This window comes from Lycorma delicatula, chromosome 12, assembly GCF_047948215.1.
Source record: "Lycorma delicatula isolate Av1 chromosome 12, ASM4794821v1, whole genome shotgun sequence".
Lineage (NCBI taxonomy): Eukaryota > Metazoa > Arthropoda > Insecta > Hemiptera > Fulgoridae > Lycorma > Lycorma delicatula.
This window is the reverse complement of record NC_134466.1, coordinates 44,921,639-44,923,295: the sequence shown is the minus strand read 5'-3', so window position 1 is coordinate 44,923,295 and position 1,657 is coordinate 44,921,639. Positions and strand designations below refer to the sequence as shown.

The 1,657-nt window shown below is 44.7% G+C and overlaps 1 protein-coding gene across 1 annotated transcript; it reads left to right on the top strand.

The window, feature by feature from the left end:
- Nucleotides 1–364: 364 nt before the first annotated feature.
- Nucleotides 365–931, top strand: LOC142332752 (uncharacterized). The gene has a single exon (XM_075379366.1). The coding sequence runs from the start codon at nt 365–367 to the stop codon at nt 929–931; it is 567 nt and encodes a 188-aa protein (XP_075235481.1).
- The last annotated feature ends 726 nt before the right edge of the window (nt 932–1,657 follow it).

Genomic DNA, 1,657 nt, shown 5'->3' with positions numbered 1-1,657 from the left:
TCGTCAATTAGAAAAGGGTACGCCGAGACCCAAAATGTTACAGTTATCACTTCGTACAGGGTTGCCTGTAAGCTGGTGGAACAAAGGTTGAGGATTGGCTGGGTAAATTGTCGGGCATATATTAGGGAATCAGAGGAAAAGTGCTTCAGATGCTGGAATACTGGACATCGTAAACATTAGTGCAAGAGCCCTGACAGAATGGATCTCTGCTTCAATTGTGGAGGCAGAGACCACAAGATTGCTGAATGCCGGGAGCATAGTAGCTGCCTGGATTGTGGGTGCCAAGAACACTGCACTGGAGGCTGGGGGTGCTCAAAACATTTAAATGCTTAGGGTGATAATAGTTAACGCAAACAGAAGCACCATGTCTCATGATTTGGTTAGTGAACTGGTCATAGAGCAAAGGGCTAATTTACTGATAATCATGGAGCCGAACAAGTACCTTGCTGCTAGATCAGGCTGGATGGTGGATACAAATGGTGACGTGGCAATTATGGATGTAAGTGGCAGGATAGCATGGAGATTGACGTCCAGATCTGGAGGCATGTTGGCGGTGGAGTCGGATTCAACACTAGCGATTGGTGCCTATGTGTCTCCAAACTGTGACATACATGAATTTACTAGAAGACTAGACATAATACAAGGAGTAGTAAATAACGCTAGGAAAGTCATTATTCTAGGTGATTTCAATAGTAAAGCGATTGCAGCAGGGAGTGCATACACCAATCGCAGAAGTGAGATCCTTACGGATATGATGGGGGCAATTAGCTGTCATTGTGTAAATGATGGCACCCCTACATATGAGGCGAGAGGACACTCGTCAGTCTTGGACTTAACAATTATAGACGATAGATGGAATAGGGAACACTGGGATTGGCGAGTGTTACCACATGATGTGGCGAGTGACCATCATGCCCCTATGATACCATAAAAGGCTCAGACTATGTGACTAGAGAGAAAATGCCCTATAGCAGTTTTACAACAGAACAGATCGAGATCATAATCGATAGAACGGCCGAAAGGATTATCAACATAGAGAATCTGACACCAGTTGCCCTGACTAACGTTATAAGACAAGAAATGGGCAGAGTAGCTCACAGAAGAGCTAATAGACACTCAGTGTATTGGTGGAATATGGAGATTGAAACACTGAGAGGGCTCCTACAATCGCGCAGAAAAAGGAAGCAGAGACTCAGAATGCGAGGCGGACAGGAGTACGAGGAGGCATCTCTAGCTTATAAAGAGACCAGATGGGCCTTAAACAAAGCTATTCGTATGTGTAAGAAAAAACAATGGCACAGACTCTGCGAGGAGTTAGACGGAGACCCCTGGGGACAGGCATACAAAATAATCACTAAGCGATTTGGAAGGCGTCTGCCCGTATTAAATAATGAGCAGGTAGAACAACAAATTAATGAGCTATTCCCCGGTAGAGTAGAAACTGCAGGAAATGTTATAGATTGCGAACCCAGACGCTTCACGTTCTCTGAACTGCACTTGGCTGTAGCACAACTGAGTAATAGGAAGAGCCCGAGTCCAGACGGAATTCCAGCGGCACTCCTTAAAGAGCTGATAAAGAGAATTCCTTATGAAATGCTTAATGTTGCCAGCCATGAATTAGAAAACAAGACATTTCCAGGAATCTGGAAGGAATCTA